This window comes from Mesoplodon bidens (genome assembly GCF_964165515.1).
Source record: "Mesoplodon bidens genome assembly, contig: HAP1_SCAFFOLD_126, whole genome shotgun sequence".
Classification (NCBI taxonomy): domain Eukaryota; kingdom Metazoa; phylum Chordata; class Mammalia; order Artiodactyla; family Ziphiidae; genus Mesoplodon; species Mesoplodon bidens.
The window spans coordinates 1,291,049-1,308,079 of record NW_027671928.1 but is presented as its reverse complement, the minus strand read 5'-3'; the positions used below and the strand labels follow the sequence as shown (position 1 = coordinate 1,308,079).

Here is a 17,031-nt window from a genome sequence, read left to right as displayed (position 1 = left end):
GAGAACATAAAGAGTTCGTATATGTCATTTGTTTTGCACATATAGTACAAGGAAGGGGAGGAGTAGACCATTAGGAAGAAGGGCATGCTTCATTTTGGTGGTAACTGCATCAAGAACACTACAGGATTTTGAAACCACAAATTAGCTGATGATTAGACAAAACTTTACTTAGCTTTGGAAAAGCTGTGCTTCAAATAGCTTACGGATAGCCCAACTAATTCCTTAGTCTTTCCACTACTATATGCTCCTTCCAATAGAGTAATACAAACCTGTCACTTGTTTTTAATAATGCTTGCTCATTTCCCCAGCAGTTTTCTCTTAATCTACTATCTTTGACTTCCTTGCCTTAGCTTACAGTAACATTTTAATACAGGGACTATAACAATAATGCTGGACTCATTTATAATTCTATCTCTTCAAACACACTTTCTCACATGAAATGTTGTTAGGATTAATTAAAAAGAAAGTAAAGTGACAAATAAGAAAACCCTCTTTCAAAAAGACTTTTTAAAAGACCTTTGCTCTGAAAGGCAGATATGAATCACTGACAGCACACAGGTGGGTATTAGCTGGGTGTAATGAAGTTCTCACACTCTTTCACTCAAGCTTTGTTTCAGTCCAACTGTGCCCTCTACAGTCTTATCAAGTGAATGAAGGTGACTTTAGCTTGAAAGGAGTCTGATAAGTCTCTGATACTCAGTCCACACTTTTCAGACAGGAAAGCAATATTTGATTCTTTATAAAAATTTCCGACCTATTTAATTTGGGGGAACTCTCTAAGATAAAAGGTAATTAAATTTAACAAGTGGATACATTTGCTTGGCTGTGTGATGACCACTGCAAAAGAAAATAAAGTTTTATATAGTCTAATTGTGTCCTTCGATACTGAAAACTATTATTAGTGACAATGTGGAATTTTACCTGAGCCCTCGAATCCTGGAAAACAGCAAAAGTTAAGATATCCCTCTGCCCTTTGTGTTGTGGAAAACAGCTTATTCCTAAGAACCACCACAGATGCCTCCTCTTGTTTACCTATGGCAATGCCAGACAAAGATATTCCAAATTGCCAGTTTTTTTGTCTCATAAATTATCATCTGAAGTGTTTATTCCTACTAATCAATTGGAACAAACTGCTTATTAATCAAACTGTAAAGTTTCACTCCTTCCTCCAGGCTCCAGAACTCCGACTCACTGTCAGACTGAGTCAACAGATAATCTCTCCTAAGAACAGGCTGACCTCAGGGTAAAATATTCTCTGATCTACCATCCACTCAAGCTACTCTTTTATCCCATTTGCCCACACCCTACCCTTAATACCCTTGTTACTTCCTCTCAAGAGAAGAAAAACCCCTTTTGATTAACCACTGAGAGGCTTGCAGATCTTAGGGTCACAGCATTCTCCCTAATGCAATAGTTCTCCTCCCCCAATTGCAATAGGCCCCTCCTCGCACTTACCCTTTTGAGTAAAGTTTCTCCTTACTACGCTGCTATTGTTTGGGTTTTTTTAGTTGACATTGGCAACTGATAGAAGAAGTAAATATCGCTGCATCTGGATATGTGTGGTAATGGGAGATTGAAAACTCTAAAATTTTTATTTGATTTTTATTGGAGTATAGTTCTTTTACAATGTTGTGTTAGTTTCTTGCTGTACAGCAAAGTGAATCAGTCATACATATACATATATCTGCTCTTTTTTAGATTTCCTTCCCATTTAGGTCACCACAGAGCACTGAGTAGAGTTCCCTGTGATATACAGTAGGTTCTCATTAGTTACCTATTTTATACATAGTAGTTATATATGTCAGTCCCAATCTCCCAATTCATCCCACCCACCCCTTCCCCCCTTGGTAACCGTAAGGTTGTTCTCTACATCTGTGACTCTATTTCTGCTTTGCAAATAAGTTCATCTCTACCATTTTTCTAGATTCCACACATAAATGGTACTATACAATATTTGTCTTTCTCTGTCTGACTTACTTCACTCTGTATGACAATCTCTAGCTCCAACCACATCTCTGCAAATGGCACTATTTCATTCCTTTTTATGGCTGAGGAATATTCCATTGTATATATGTACCACATCTTCTTTATCCATTCTTCTGTTGATGGACATTTAGGTTCCTTCCACGTGCTGGCTACTATAAATAGTGCTGCAGTGAACATTGGGGTGCATTCATCCTTTCGAATTATGGTTTTCTTTGGATATATGCCTAGGAGTGGGATTGCTAGGTCATATGGTAGCTCTATCTTTAGTTTTTTAAGGAATCTCCATACTGTTCTCCATAGTGGCTGTACCAATTTACAGTTCCACCAACAGTGCTGGAGGGTACCCTTTTCTCCACACCCTCTCCAGCATTTATTGTCTGTAGATTTTTTGATGATGGCCATTCTGACTGGTATGAGGTGATACTTCACTGTCATTTTGATTTGCATTTCTCTAATGATTAGTGATGCTGAGCATCTTTTCATGTGTTTCTTGGCCACCTGTATGTCTTCTTTGGAGAAATGTCTATTTAGGTCTTCCACCCATTTTTTGATTGGGTTGTTTGTCTTTTTGATATTGAGCTGAATGAGCTGTTTGTGTATTTTGGAGATTAATCCCTTGTCAGTTGCTTTGTTTGAAAATATTTTCTCCCATTCTGAGGGTTGTCTTTTCAGTTTGTTTATGGTTTCCTTTGCTGTGCAAAAGCTTCTAAGTTTCATTAGGTCCCATTTATTTATTTTTGGTTTTATTTTCATTACTCTAGGCGGTGGGTCGAAAAAGATCTTGCTGTGGAAAACTGTAAATATTAAATGATTTGGTTCATTCAGTGAATTATGAGTGTTAATGAATACATTAAACAGTCCACAAAGAGAGAGTCCTTTAAGCATCTGCTGTGTGCTAGGGTTTCCTCTACTAGGCCACAATTAGAAAAATCTGTTTGCTCAAAAAGCACATAGGTCAGTACAGAAGACTAACATAAAAAACCAGCATGAGATGCATTGATAGAAATGTACACAAAGTGCTATGTTTACATTTGATAAAGTCATTTACTATGAGTGCCTAGGGTCTATGGCAGGAAAATGATGTGACCAGAAAAGTTTGAGAGTAAAGGTGATATCTGAGAAGACCATCAAAGAATAAACACGACTCTGTCAGATGAACAAACTGTGAAGAATCTGTATTTGGCATTGGGAACAAAGTGATCACAAAAACCCCAAGTAATACCATGGTTCCTCTGGAGAGCAAAAGTAGTTGGAACTGACTCAACTGTAGCTCACATATGTAAGACAACTGAAGGGGAGCTGGAAAGATGAGCAGATACAAAGCAGCACAGCCTTTTACAACTATGAAAGTTGGGGACTGCACAACTCCAGTGGGTACCATTCATAATAATGTCAATGTGAATGACACAAGCTGGAGTTGTGTACAGCCCTGAGCAAGACCTCTGAGCAGGTACCAAATTAGTAGAGTATTTTTATGCCAAGTGTATAAGTTAGGATGCTTTTGGTAGCAAAAAAATGGAAACCCTATCTGTCTGTCTTCAACTTTAAGAGGATTTTGGAAAGAACATCAGGGCTCATATAACAGAGGAGGACCCTATGGGGCCTTCCTAGGATAGACCCCTCCCCCATATCCTCTACTTTAGCTCCTCTCTGAAGTACATAGATAACAGTATTTGATGCACATTTCCTGCTTTACAGATGCTAAAACTCCCACCAAATGGAAGGTTAACTACTTAATGACCATGAGCACATAGCCCCCAGGCCTACTGGAGCCAAAGACTTGATGACGTTAACCCCTGTGACACTGTCCTGAAACCTCACCATCAACCAAACAGAGAACTGTGCACAAGCTGATCACATACCCTGGGACTCCCCTCCCTCACCTTGCCTTTAAAAACACTTTGCTGAAACCCATCAGGAAAATGAGGCTTTTTGAGTACTAGCTGTCCGGACTCTTTGTATGGTGCCTTACAATAAAACACGGCACTTTATTTCACCACAACCCAGTGTCAGTAGATTGGGTTTATTGCACGTGGATAAGTGGACCCAAGTCTGCTTCAGTGACACTCACAATACTGCTATGGGGCTTTTGCACAGCAATGGAAACCATAAACAAGACGAAAAAACAACCCTCAGAATGGGAGAAAATATGTGCAAATGAAGCAACTAACAAAGGATTAATCTCTAAAATTTGCAAGCAGCTCACACAGCTCAATATCAAAAAAACAAACAAACTAATCCAAAAATGGGCGTAAGGCCTAAATAGACATTTCTCCAAAGAAGACATACAGATTGCCAACAAACACATGAAACGATGCTCAGCATCACTAATCATTAGAGAAATGCAAATCAAAGCTACAATGAGGTATCACCTCACACCGGTCAGAATGGCCATCATCAAAAAATCTACAGACAATAAACGCTGGAGAGGGTGTGGAGAAAAGGGAACCCTCCTACACTGTTGGTGGGACTGTAAATTGGTATAGCCACTATGGAGAACAGTATGGAGGTTCCTTAAAAAACTAAAAAAGAGAACTACCATACGACCCAGCAATCTCACTACTGGGCATATACACTGAGAAAGCCATAATTCAAAAAGAGTCATGGACCACAATGTTCATTGCAGCTGTATTTACAATAGCCACGACATGGAAGCAACCTAAATGTCCATCAACAGATGAATGGATACAGAAGGTGTGGCACATATATACAATGGAATATACTCAGCCATAGAAAGAAACGAAATTGAGTTATTTGTAGTGAGGTGGATGGACCTAGAGTCTGTCATACAGAGTGAAGGAAGTCAGAAAGAGAAAAACAAATACTGTATGCTAACACATATACATGGAATCTAAAAAAAAAAAGAAAGGTTCCGATAAACCAAGGAGCAGGACAGGAATAAACACACAGATGTGGAGAATGGACTTGAGGACACAAGGAAGGGGGAAGGTTAGGCTGGGACGATGTGAGCGAGTAGCATGGACATAGATACACTACCAAATACAGAATAATAGAGAGCTGGTGGGAAGCGGCCGCATAGCACAGGGAGATCAGCTCGGTGCTTGGTGACCGCCTGGAGGGCTGGGATAGGGAGGGTGGGAGGGAGACGCAAGAGGGAGGGGATATGGGGATATATGTATACATATAGCTGATTCACTCTGTTATACAGCAGAAACTAACACACCATTGTAAAGCAATTATACTCCAAAACAGATATTTAAAAAAAAGAAAAAGAAAATAATGGAGGGTTTGTAAAGAAAAGGGAAAAGCCAAAAAGTGCTGGATATAATTGAGGATTTCTGCATTAGGAATTCTGCAGCACTGTGAACTACAAGAAAATTGAGTAGGGGGATGAAGATTTAAGAATGTTCAACTTTTTATGAATTTAATTCCTTTTTTCACCTTTTTTTATGAGTAATGGTTAAAATTTGAATTCCTTTATAAATTACTTTTGGGTGATTAACTGTGTTTTTTAAAATGCATCTCTGTACAAAGACTCTCTCAAATTTATTATGGTGGCCTAAATAAATTAATACATCTTGAAAGTCTTAGTGGTAAATCACCATGTTTAATTCCAAGAGAATTTAAAAGGTAAAGAAAAATTAGTTTCAAAAATATTTTCAACAAGTTGACATTTATGAAAATTTTTGAAAGATGAGCAGCGATGGGCATACCACCTTATTTTAGCTGATGAACTAATGAATATAGACTTCACACATTTTCAAAGTACTGAACTGCCTTTTCTTCTATAGCAATCCGCAACATATACCAGGTTCAAAAAAACCAATAATCTTAAATCATGATTTCTTCCCTAAAATCCCCTTTCTACTCATTTATAAATCCTCCTTAATATTAATTTTTTCCTATCATATTTCTCAGCCTTGATTATTTCATGTATTTGATGTACAAATGTATTGAACACTTACAATATGTACAAGATACTTTTTTTTTAAAGCTACATGTTAGTTGACTCTTTCGTGCTTGGCACTGGAAGATACACTGTTGGAAGATTCAGCCCCTGCACTCAATTTCTCACAGGTTCAAGAAGATTCAGACAAGTAAATCCACAATTCAACACCCTACTATAAAAGGTATGAGAAAGGGTTGCCCAGGGGGTTTTGATTGTAAAGAGCAGGAGAAACTATCTTTTCCTGGGTATGGGAGGATTCCTAGAGATGTTACCTGAGAAAAGGAAGATGAGAAGAAATTGCTAGGTGAATAAGGGATACTTTTTAGCTTTTATTTCTATTCAATTCTCACAAAAGAAGAAAAAGTCAAAAAAATAAATGAAGGTATGTGACTCTCAGAGCTCCTTAGGCTCTTTGGTATCTATATTTGTAGCTGGAGATACATGTGCCACAATTATGTTCTATGTTAAGGGAGTCTGCGTGTGTCATGCATCAAGCATGTAGCACAAGCTCATGTTAATAAAAATAGCCATTCAGGCATAATCAAGGTAGAAGAGCAACAACTCACTACATATTTACCGATACCTTTCCTCTAGTCTCCTCTCCTGTGTTCCTTTCACCCACCCAAATGTTTTGGTGTGTAAACTTTCCTCTCAAGACAATGGAGTCCACAGCATGGCCATCACAAGTTTGAGTGTTGAACAATAGGTGAGATCCCTAGTGAATAATTACACCCAGTTGGAGAAGACTAAACAGTGCTTGGAGCCAGGTGAGAGAAATAGCGTTTGGCTTATCTGCTCTGAAATAATATCTGAAAGACTCAATCCATAAAGTTTCCATATGGTTGAAAGCAAGTTGAAGAGTGAACACTGGGTCGCGCGCGCGTGCGTGCGTGCGTGTGTGTGTGTGTGTGTGTTTTGATTCATCAAATGTTAGGGAGAAACATTTTATGACAGAAAGAGCACTGGCCCCAGAGGCATGGGTTTAAAGTTCTGTATCTGTCACTCTCTTGACAGGCTTTTTAAAAAGCTCTTGTAATGACTCACTTAATGCTTTTTTACATATGAAAAAGAATGAGCCTTTTTCAAACTTAAAAGTTTGATGATTTCATGGTCACTTTTAGTCGCAGCTTTTTAAGATTCCCCATCTAAATAAACTCTTAGGCTCCATGACGTGTGCCCAACCTAGACATGCCGAAGGGGCTTTGAAATCCTGGCCTGCTTTCAGCCAACTTTATGCATTTATATCAGCTGATTTGTTACTTGATAAAAATGTTCAGGATAATGCAGTCACTTTTTTCAATGTTGTAGAAAAGACCACTTCAGAAACAGATTACAACAGCCATGATAATGGACCGGAGTCCTGAGGCATTCAGCTGAGAATTCCATCTCCCCCTGCATGAGAGAGGCAGGTTGTTACCCTCTACAGAATCTAAGTTGGGGATTTGCTCCCTAACCCCCAACTCTGGCTAACAGCTTCCCATCAGCCTACCATCTGTGAATGAATCTGGACCTGCAGATTTATAGTCTCAGTTGGTACCGTGTCTTAGGATGTGGAGGACAGCTCGCTTATTATTCCCTAATGCTGCTTCTTCTCAATCTTAAGAGCTAACTCAAGATTTAGTGAATAATCTATACACACGTTACATGAGCTACTCAGATTCCCTCCCACATTGTGTCTTCCAGACTGAGGAGTTCTTCCAACTGCCTATTCTCAAACCCCCAACCTCACCCACACCTTCAGCTGAGGAGCTGCTTCCTCAGCTGCAATGGAAGGGGGAGGCTTCTGGAAGCCTTCCAGTGCCAAACGATGCAGGGGACACGGGTTCGTGCCCCGGACCGGGAGGATCCCACATGCCGCGGATCGGCTGGGCCCTTGAGCCATGGCTGCTGAGCCTGCACGTCCGGAGCCTGAGCTCCGAAGCAGGAGAGGAGACAACAGTGAGAGACGCGCGCACAGGAAAAAAAAAAAAAAAAAAAAAACACAGGAAAGCATTGGGGCAGTAAGACGGGCAGTGGACATGAACAGGCCCTTCATACAAAAACAGAAAGACACCAGTCTGAAAAGACCACAGAATGAAGGACTCCAACTACGTGACATTCTCGAAAGGGCAAAAATACACAGACAGTAACAAGACCAGCAGCTGTCGGGGGCTTGGGGGCACTGGTAGGATGTTCTGGTAGGGCACTGGTAGGGAAGGTGGCCCCCAGGGATGTTTCGGGCAGTGAAATGGTTCTGGGTGGCACTGCAGTGGTGGCTGCAGGTCATCACACCTGTCCAAACCTGAACAGTAGGACACAGAGAGTGAGCCTTGATATAAACTACAGACTCCAGGGGAGAATTAGGTGTCAATGCCGATCCATCACTGAGATGACGTGCCACACAGGCCAGAGACGTTACCAAGGGAGGGAACCCAGAGGGACGGGTATAGGAAAGCGCTGTCTGCTCGATTCTGATTCTCCTATAACCCTAAAGCTGCGCTAAAGACTGTCCACCAATTAAAAAGAAGAAACGGCTTCTAAGCACGTGACAATACTCTCAACCTCATTCACGATTCAGAAAAACCCCGAGGGAACGTCCATACTGCTTACCGGGGCCTAGGATGAGCGGGAACACGCCGCGGCCTCGCGCCTTCCTGTCGGGCATCGCGCTGGAGCCCAGAGTCCCCCTGACTTGACCCACCGCACCCCACCCCGCGTTTCATGCCGTCCACAGTCTCTACACATGACATCTTTTGATCAGATGACTCACTGTCCCAATTACAAGGTTTCAGTTTCTGCACAGGAAGAAACCAAAACCAGCACAGAGGGGAGGCTCTTCAGTCAAACTCAGGGTCTGCCTGCCTTCACGTCCCACTCTTCCTGACGGGAGGCCCACATCCTAAGGAAGGAGGTCCTTACCAGCACCTCAGGAGCCTCATCCAGTCCACCTCACGCTGCTCTGAGAGCCTCGCCAACCTCTGCAGCTACCCAAGTCCTGGGCACTTGAGGGCCGTCCCCCTTCCCCGAGTCACTGAGCCACGTGCTCTGACAATGCATTTAAAACCAGGCTCTCGGACTTCCCTGGTCGCACACTGGTTAACAATCCGCCTGCCAATGGTGGGCACACGGGTTCGAACACTGGTCCGGGAAGATGCCACATGCTGCGGAGCAACTAAGCCCGTGCACCACAACTACTGAGCCTGCGCTCTAGAGCCTGCGTGCCACAACTACTGAGCCCACGACCCGCAACTACTGAGGCCCGCATGCCTAGAAGCTGTGCTCCACAATAAGAGAAGCCACCGCAATGAGAAGCCCGCGCACTGCCACGAAGAGTAGCCCCCGCTCGCCGCAACTAGAGAACAAAGCCCGCGCGCAACAACAGAGACCCAACGCAGCCGAAACTGAATAAGTTAAAGAGTAAACAAATAAAAAATTAAAATGAATGAATAAATAAATAAATAAAAGCAGGCTCTCCTTTGTCAGCACTCTGGAGTTCCCTATGTATCGACGGGCAGGATTCCCGAGCTCTCCTGTAATTGTGTCTGTGAAGTGCCTTTCCCGAGGAGCACAGAAGCTCCTGGAAACAGAGAATTGCTTCTTAAGATCACATGTAGAAACTGAAGACATTTGATGCTTATGTCAAAGATAAAAGACACAACACTAGATGGTGTGAAGGGTCCTCGAGGCCAAGAGCCAGGCAAGCAGGACACTTCCTCTGGGGACCCTTCCATCAGCAGAGAAGAAAATGTCCGTGGCCAGAACTGGCACTCAATTCGCTTTGAGCTGAGCAGCACCCGTGTAATTACACAGAGTAATTACTCCCACATTTAAGAAAGGAGATGGCTTTTCAGGCAGGGAAGGCAAGTACAGTCTTCCCAGCTGGATGCACTGTGTGTGCTGATGGTCACGATGGAGCTGGGCCCCAGAGCTCTGCTCTCCCCTCAAACCCCCAACCTCACCCTCACCCTCAGCTGAGGAGCTGCTTCCCTGAGAACAGAGAAGCCATCGGAGGGCTTCCCCACCTGCAACCCTGCTCAGCCATCCCCTCCCCACTCCAGGACCACGGGTAGCAGCTCTCCCCTCCCCCACACGCATCTACTGGATCATTCCCACTGTTATTTCTCCCATCACAACACAACACAACACAACACAACACAACACAACACAACACAACACAACATCCTCCCCGGACCTCAGCTCCTACCCCAGCTACTGCCCAGTTTCTATTTTCCCCGTCACAGCAAAATGTCTTGAAAAAGTTGGGACCAGAACAAACACAGTTCTCCCACTCTTCTCTCCTAAGCCTCTCCGATCAGGATTTTACCCCACAGATCCATCCAAACGCATCATCGGCGAGTTAGGACCTCCCCCCAGTGCTGGGCTAGATGGTTATTGGCTCCGCGGAACGGCAACCTCATTTGTCCAGTCACCCAGGGAACCTCTAAAGTGCTTCCCACATGCAGACAAAACGCTGTGATTAATATTTTAGGAGAAATACTCAGCGTGGAGAATACACTTGAGCTGCTGGAGGAAAGAGGTAGCGGCACAGAAAAGAAGTTTCTGTAACTACAGAAATGAACAGATAAGCTGTTTTAATGGTAGCAAGTATGGGATGAAGGAGAACGAATAAAAACCATCCAGAAGACGACATTAACAAGCCTCACACTACAACGTGGTAACAGAGGATGGAGAAGGACTTTAGAATGAACTCATTTTTCTGGGCAGGCGACAGGCTGGATGATGCAACGATGAGCCGCCAGAGACAACAGGACAAGGCAAGGGGCAGGGGAGCTGTAAATAATCATTTCTGGATCTACTGGATCTAGTCACCCGAGGTGCCCTTTGGGCAAACTCCATAGAGATGCTGGCAAGTGGCTGGACAGAGGCATCTGTCTGGTCCAGGTGGGAGAACTGACAGAGCTGGAGGTGAAAAGCACCAGAGGGTGAGATCAGACGGGGTGGAGAGTCATGGACCAAGGGTGAAACGACAACACACACAGAGGGCGGAAGACAGAGTCAGTCAGGAAGACAGCAAGGAGAGATCTGTCACAGAAACCCACAGAGCAGACTCTGCGGATGGCAAGGCGACAGTGGTCTGAGGTGACGACTGGCAAATCTCCACTGCTTTGTATGCTGGATGCCAGGTCACCTCAACCGGATCAGGTTCCGTGGAGGGGCAGAACCAAGACCGCAGGCTGCACGATACAATTCAGCTGGGAAACAAGAATCTTTGCCAGAGACCTCACTGCATGGTGTGTAGCGCGACCCTCTGAGATTGTAAGAGACAAAGAGCGCAGTTTACTGGAAGGGTGACAAGGCTGTTCTTCCAGATGATCCTCATTGCATCCCTCGACTGAGCACTGAAAACAATGTACCTATGTGACAACGGTGTTCTACTGAACAGACAACTTATATGCACTGAGTGCTCCCTGGACAGCACGCTCTCGGCTTACAGGAAGCACAAGGAAGGCACCAACGTCAACACGTTAGGGGCTGTCTCTGAGGAAGGCTCGCGGCCTACAGCGGGATCCTCAGGGAAACCTTTTAACGCTCGAGAACAAAAGTGATTTGGCAGGACCATATAAGTCAAGCAAGGGATGGTGTTCTGCCACAAATGTCAAGAACACGAGGCTTGTACTGTGGCTCTAAGAGGATCCTGGGATCTACACGTAGAACTTGCCAGAAACACTTGGTGCTGACCTGCTCCTCTACGCTTTGTCTAACCACATCTTTTACCGACTCCTACTTTCCCATTTTAACTTTTGAACTATTCGCCTCCCAAGGTGTTATCACAAAAGAACAGCAGCAGGTAAATACTTAAACAGCAAAACTCACCAGAGGCTGACTCATTTTCCGCTGCTCTTGGAACAACGTGCAGGACTGTGACAGTGGAGGCGGACCTGGAGAAGGAAAACGCAGGCAGTGAAGCTACGACTGAAGCGGCTCGGGGTGCACGAGCACCCGCCCCGCGCTCCACAAGACACCTGTGGGAGACCCGTCCTTTCACCTTCAGAAGGGCCTGTGAGAATAAGGAGGGAGCAACCACCCTCAGGTCTGTAACTCCCACGTGACTCTGGTACCTGAGGGGATACTTTATTTTTCCGTAGCGAGTGTACATTGAATCCTATTAAGATAAACCTCCGTCATTAAATATGAAATTAAAAAACGCTTATAGTTTATCTCTTCTCAGTCTGTTAACAACTTAGATCAGAACATCCACAGGATACCCAGAATAAAGGGACACACTCAGGTGCGTTTCAGTCTTGCAATGATTTGTACAAACTTTACAAACTTAAGTGCGACGCTCGAAAACATCTTTTATTAAAGCTGACTTTAAGTGGACAGAACACCTGCCCTAGGAGTTTGGAGTCCTGTGAGCGACCCCACGTGCACACCCGGTGAGGGTCTAGGACAAGTCATCTCCCTTCTCAGGCCCCATCGCTTCCTTCCTCACCCGAGGCAGCAGGACAGAAGCCCTGCAGACTCATCCTGCACCGATTACACTGGGCGACTCCACAGGGCACAACCCAGGGGGGCGGCGGACACTTACATTACACAACCAAGGTGCTGACGCGCCTTGAGACACACGTGCGAGATGCCGAGACGGCGACAGGAGGGGGAGGACGAGGAGGAGGATCGGGGTTGGACGGAGGGGAGGACGCGGCACGTCCCGGCCGAGCCTGTGGACCCTGCTCCCCCAGGACACCCAGAGCTCACAAGTCCCAGGGGAGCCCCATCTGGAGCAGCCAGCCCTGTCCTCCAGCCCGGCCCCTCCACCTCCGGGAAGCGGTCAAACCCTCCAGGTGGCTCTACCGCGGGGCCCGGCGCGGGCTACCCCAAGCCCTGCTCTTCAAGGGCCGCAGGCTCCACAACCAACTACAGGCCTGCAGACGCAACACCTACCCCGTCGGGACTCGCTCACCGGCCCCGGGCTCCCGAGGCTCCGGTCCGGGGGCTGCTCCTCGGGCGCACTCCTCTCTCGGGGTCCCTCCGCTCCGCCTCCCGAGACCACTGGGCCAGAGGAGCCGGCTCTGGGCCCACGTCCCTCCCGGGACCTCGCTTGGCCCCGCGCTGCACATGGTCGGGCACTGCACCGCTGCCGGCCGCCCGGCCACTCCGGCCCAAACGCGGGCTCCGCGGTTCGAGCTCGGAGGTCACAGTTCCAGCCTCCACCCGGCCCACGCGAACCCTCGCCCGCACAGCCCGCTCCCGCGGGCTGCCGGCCGGCCCGGACAGCGTACCGCCCCGCAGGCCCCCGAAATGCTCGCCCGCAAGAGGCCAAGACGGGGGAACGACGGCCAGCGACGACCTGGGCCCGCACAGGAAGCGAGGGCGGGGCGGCGACGGTGCGCGTGCGCCAACACGCACAAATCATGAGGCGCACCTGCGCAGGCGGACGCCCGAAGTCCGCCTGCCAAAGCCCGCCAGGAGCACGGGACAAGTACCCGGACTCCAGAAGCCTCCCAGAAGTCTCCGTGCCGTCAAGATAGTGAACGTATGAAATGTCTCCTTCTCATCTGGCGCTCAAGTGCTGCTGTGCTGCGAGGGTGTGCCGCCTGGACCAGGGACTCCATTGCCCATTTGTCTTCACTCCTGTTAGGGATCAAGGAAAGGTGGGGGCTGTGTGATGGTCTCCAGGCTCCCTGGTCCTTTCCCGGCCCTGGGACATTTCGGGTTACATCTGAGATTCCCCCACCACCAGGAGAGGGGAAGGAGGGTATCATGTTCGCTTAACTGAAACGCTACAACTTTCATTCAAATCCTAGAATACAATAAATGCCCAGCCATGACACAAACTAATATTGCCCACGGAAGGAAAAGAAAATAGAAACTGTAGCTGTTTAGATTACACAACCAACGCATTAAAAACTGTACGAAAATCAGAACGTACACACAAACCGAAAACAGAAAACAGATACCTGGGATCTTACCTCTTATACAGGATACTTTTTATGTTAGGTAAAAATATCATTTTTCAAAAATGGAATCAGAAGGGTAATGATTTATCACTATTTATCACTGGGGGTGAAATAATATAACTGTGTTCTTGGCCAACTGTTCCTTAAAAGCTGCTAGGGGAAAAGGTAAAAATAAAATCTCCAGGGACTTCCCTGGTGGTCCAGTGGTGAAGACTCCTAGTTTCCACTGCAGGGGGCACGTGTTTGACTCCTGGTTGGGGAACTAAGATCCCGCATGCTGTGCAGCACAGTCTCATTAATTAATTAATTAACGAACACACAAAATAAAAATAAAAAATCTCTCGCCAACCGAGAAAATCCTCTCCACAAATGTAGAGATAAAGAAAACGGTTTTACTGTTGAATAACCATTAAACCAGACTGTGCTGTGCACCCACAGGTGAACCACTAATGTTTGTGCAAATGAAATCAACCTCACCTTTTTTTTTTTATAGCTCAGCAGATAAAATCTGTTGCATACAGGTTCTCAAGATAAACGGGAACTTGCCTCATGGGAATAGACTTGACACCACCATAAAAATGGCATACATTCTTTCAGAGTACATCCTAAATTCACCTGGTCATCTCGGTGGTTGTCCATGCTAGTTAATACCCTTTATCCAAAGGAGAAAGACAACTTCTCCTATCTCTAGGACAAGCACGTACTTATAGCTCAGAGGAAAGTGCCTAACACCTAGCCTAAACTCCCCTGGTGACAGAGAGATAAAGAAGATAGCTCTCAGGTCCTTAACATAAACATTCCTGGGTTGTAATGCTGGCAAGAGACTGATTTAGCTTTTAAAAAGATTTAGATACTTACGAAAGGGACAGAGGAAGTATTTCTATTAAAGCGTCTTGAGGAAATCCTCTAAAAACGGAAATAAGAAGTGATGATTCATGCAAATGAATAAGCACCTAACCCATTCCTGATTTCCCCAGCTGAACTGCCACATTAAATGAATCCTGCACAAAATGTGTGCTTCTCCAAAACTGCTCTTGGAAGTGGCTGCTTAGAGCCACGAATGGTCTTTTCCAGTTCTTGCTGCTGCTGACTCTGGCCTCTGCCTGAATTCTCACCGATGAAATGCTGCTTGTGTGGGAATGACAGCGACCACACCTCCTCTGAGCCTGAGCCTGGCAAACCTCCAGGGCGCATTTCTCGCATTTTCCAAGTTCACCACGTAAGGACATCAGCTACACAGAGTACCTTGCTGGGAAGCGCCTTGGAAGGGCAGTGCGCCCATGAGCACGCCACCAGGCCTCCAGTTCTCACCTCACCCACGTGCACTGACCGTGTCTCAGCAGAAGACTGGGGTGGCCTGTGAACCCCAGCTGCTGTGCCCACCTCAACACCTCATTCTATCCCTCCAGCCCAGAGACATGCTGGGCTCCCCAGCCCCCTGCCCTGGACACTCTCTGGAAGTCTTTCTATTACAAGCTGTCTTGAGGAAATGCTCTAAAAAAGGGAATAAGAAGTACAGAGTCATCCCAATGAACAGGATGTCCAGCAGTGAGCTGATGTCTCTCACGACTCACCCCTCTCTCCAAAAGGCGAAAAACTGTCATTTCATACATTTCCCCCTTTTTAAAGTTGTTGAAGCTAGGAGGGTAAACCTGGACCCTGCGATTTCACCTCGACCAGAAGCAGCAATGGCCACCTTTTAGTTTGCTTTCATTAAGATCTCTTCATATATATGGAGATTTACAATATAAAGCTTTCTCTTTTTGTATCTGCATTTCTATTAAATACAGATATTTTCCCTACTTTGTCACTTATCTATTTTTATTGAAGTATACTTCGTTTACAATATTTCAGGTGTACAGCAAAGTGACTCAGTTACATGTATTTATGTAAGAATATATGTATTCTTTTTCAGGTTCTTTCTTCCATTATGGGTTATTACAAGATATTGAACAGTAAGTAGGTCCTTACTGTTTATCTATTTTACATATAAAAGTGTGTATCTGTCAATCCCTGTTCTTTATCTTTTTAACTTAATTTTTTACTCTCACATTCTGTTATACAGACACTTAAAAAGATATTTTGTGTTCAAATCTTTCACTTTCACTTCATACTTTTCATCAGCTTGGACACTGTACTTGAAGAAGCCTTTCCCATCCTGCATTTCCTAAGTAGTTGCCTGTGTTTTCTCCTGTTTATTTTGGGTCTCTTAACATACCAATTTTATCAAGATAACTGGCACCCATCTTCAGGATTTGTAAAATCATTTTCCTCTTAAAGTCTCTCAACCATTTTTTTCAACACTAACACATCTATCACAACCAGGAAACGCACTGTTTAAGAAGAAAACTCAAGTTTGTAATCTAACAGAAAAGGACAGGCTCTTCTTTGAAGCTCAGCGACACGTCTTAATTTAAAGGCAGGGGAGGGACTTCCCTGGTGTTCCAGTGGTAAAGAATCCGCCTTCTAATACAGGGTACGTGGGTTCAAAGCCTGGGAACGCTGGTCCGGGAGCTAAGATCCCACACGCCACGGGGCAATTAAGCCCGTGTGCTGCAATTAGACACGATGCAGCCTAAGAGAGATAAATAATTTTTTACAAATAAAAATAAAAAAATAAAGGCAGGGGAAGCAGGAAAGTGACCGCCTCATGTGAATTCCTTCTTATCCAAAATACAGGTCGTAGCAGTTTACTTGGGCTGCGTCACAAAATACGACACACTGGCGGGCTTAAGCAACACAAATGCACTGTCCGACATTTACGCAGGCTGCAAGTCTGAGATCAAGGTGTCAGCAGGGTTGGTCCCCTCTGAGGGCTGTACGGGAGGATGTGCTCCAGGCTTCCTGGTGGAGAGGGCGGTTTCCTCACAAGCACATGCACTATGTATGTAGCAGGTAGGTGCCTGGGCTGAACTCCGATCCCAGGGCTGCTCATCCGCAGCAGCACCAGGCCGCTGGAGGGCTTGTCACGGACCCGTTGGCAGGAGGACTGCAGGCTGACACAGACGTCTGCTCAGCTGTGGACCCATGGCCCGGCCACAGCCCTGCCAGAGGCTGCCTGGTTGAAATCCAGGTCACGGTTCACCTCCCTCCTGCTTATTGCATTCAACGATGCCTTGAAGACCCCCTACTGCACCAGCCTGGGTGGCACATCCCACCCAGTCACTTCCACATCAGAAGCATGTCAATTGAGAAGGTTAAAATTAGGCCCTGGCTCAGTGCTGTGGAATTAGAATC

The 17,031-nt window shown here is 45.6% G+C and overlaps 1 protein-coding gene across 1 annotated transcript in view; it reads right to left on the bottom strand.

The window, feature by feature from the left end:
- LOC308610807 (uncharacterized protein) overlaps positions 1 to 13,250 on the bottom strand; it is a gene marked incomplete at its 5' end in the record, with an annotated part of 186,759 nt that extends 173,509 nt beyond the window's left edge. The window contains 2 exons of the mRNA XM_081259812.1: positions 11,711 to 11,775; positions 12,779 to 13,250. Of these exons, the coding sequence (XP_081115938.1) occupies positions 11,711 to 11,775; positions 12,779 to 13,250 (537 nt within the window). The remainder of the gene's footprint in view (positions 1 to 11,710; positions 11,776 to 12,778) is intronic.
- Positions 13,251 to 17,031: the final 3,781 nt, after the last annotated feature.